Raw genomic sequence first — 917 nt, 5'->3', positions numbered from 1 at the left:
CTTCTCTGCACTGTGTCTCCCTGCAATGCTGTACCTTTAGCAGATGGTGCTCCCACTCTGCAGAATCCGGGAAGCTCTCATCTTTCCCTGCACAGCAACAAGAAGCAAAAGAGCTTTGATTGGAATCAAGCCACAAAGAAGAGCTGCAGCAAACCTGGCTTGGCCTGGGCACTTGCCCACTGCACCTCTCCCTCCCCACCAGCACTTTACCTTTGAGACGCTGCAGCAGCACGGGGATCTCAGCAGCCCACATGGCCCCCACAGCTCTGTGGATCCTGCTGTGGAGGTTTTGCATGAGCAGCAAGGCAGCGGCTTGGAGTTCGCTGCCTGCAAAAGGGCTCCCTGCCACCACCTGAGCGAGAGCAAGGAGAAACAGGGTCATTTCTGCAGCAAGGGCAGTGGCTTCCCCCAAGAAGAAAGCAGCTTGGCTCTGTCCTGATGGGCAAGGAGCAGCCAAAAGCTTTGCCCATGACATTGCAAGCTAGGGAAGAGAACGGCATCCCCAGGAGTGAGGCAGGTGCTGGCACGCTCGGCCATGCTGCTTCCTCCTCGGGGCTTGTGGCACCAGGCTCTGGAGCATCTACTTACCAGCAGACGTGCCAGCAGTGTCTGGGGAGTCAGCAGTGGGCCTGCAAGGAGAAAGGAGTGCTGAGTAAGCTGAGTAAGCTGAGTAAGACTCCAAGACACTCTGTGCCCTGGCACACGCACCTCCGCTCTCCCTTCTGGGTGCTCCCTCTGCATTCAGCAGAGCTCACAGGGGGAGTTTCTGCTCCTACCTTGAAACATGGAGCTGAGGAAATGGGGATCCAGTTCTTCCATGTCCCGCACCATCGGGTCCCCTCTCTCAGCCAGGGCATGGATGCAGCGGGAGACCGGGATAAGCATGCCGGTGTACTCGGCTGGCACCACGTACAGCA

General features: G+C 57.9%; 1 protein-coding gene across 1 annotated transcript; it reads right to left on the bottom strand.

Moving 5' to 3' along the window:
• Window positions 1-34: 34 nt before the first annotated feature.
• Window positions 35-910, bottom strand: LOC104915657 (maestro heat-like repeat-containing protein family member 1; the record flags this gene model as incomplete). Its single annotated transcript, XM_031557520.1, has 4 exons — window positions 777-910; window positions 589-629; window positions 211-352; window positions 35-87 (listed from the first exon to the last, which is right to left on the bottom strand). Coding segments are annotated over exons 1-4 (345 nt in total), but the record flags the coding sequence as incomplete, so codon positions are not given.
• Between the last annotated feature and the right edge of the window lie 7 nt (window positions 911-917).

Source organism: Meleagris gallopavo, unplaced genomic scaffold (genome assembly GCF_000146605.3).
Source record: "Meleagris gallopavo isolate NT-WF06-2002-E0010 breed Aviagen turkey brand Nicholas breeding stock unplaced genomic scaffold, Turkey_5.1 ChrUn_random_7180001840157, whole genome shotgun sequence".
In the NCBI taxonomy this organism is placed as follows: domain Eukaryota; kingdom Metazoa; phylum Chordata; class Aves; order Galliformes; family Phasianidae; genus Meleagris; species Meleagris gallopavo.
The sequence above is the reverse complement of the archived record's forward strand: the minus strand, read 5'-3'. Positions and strand labels throughout refer to the sequence as shown.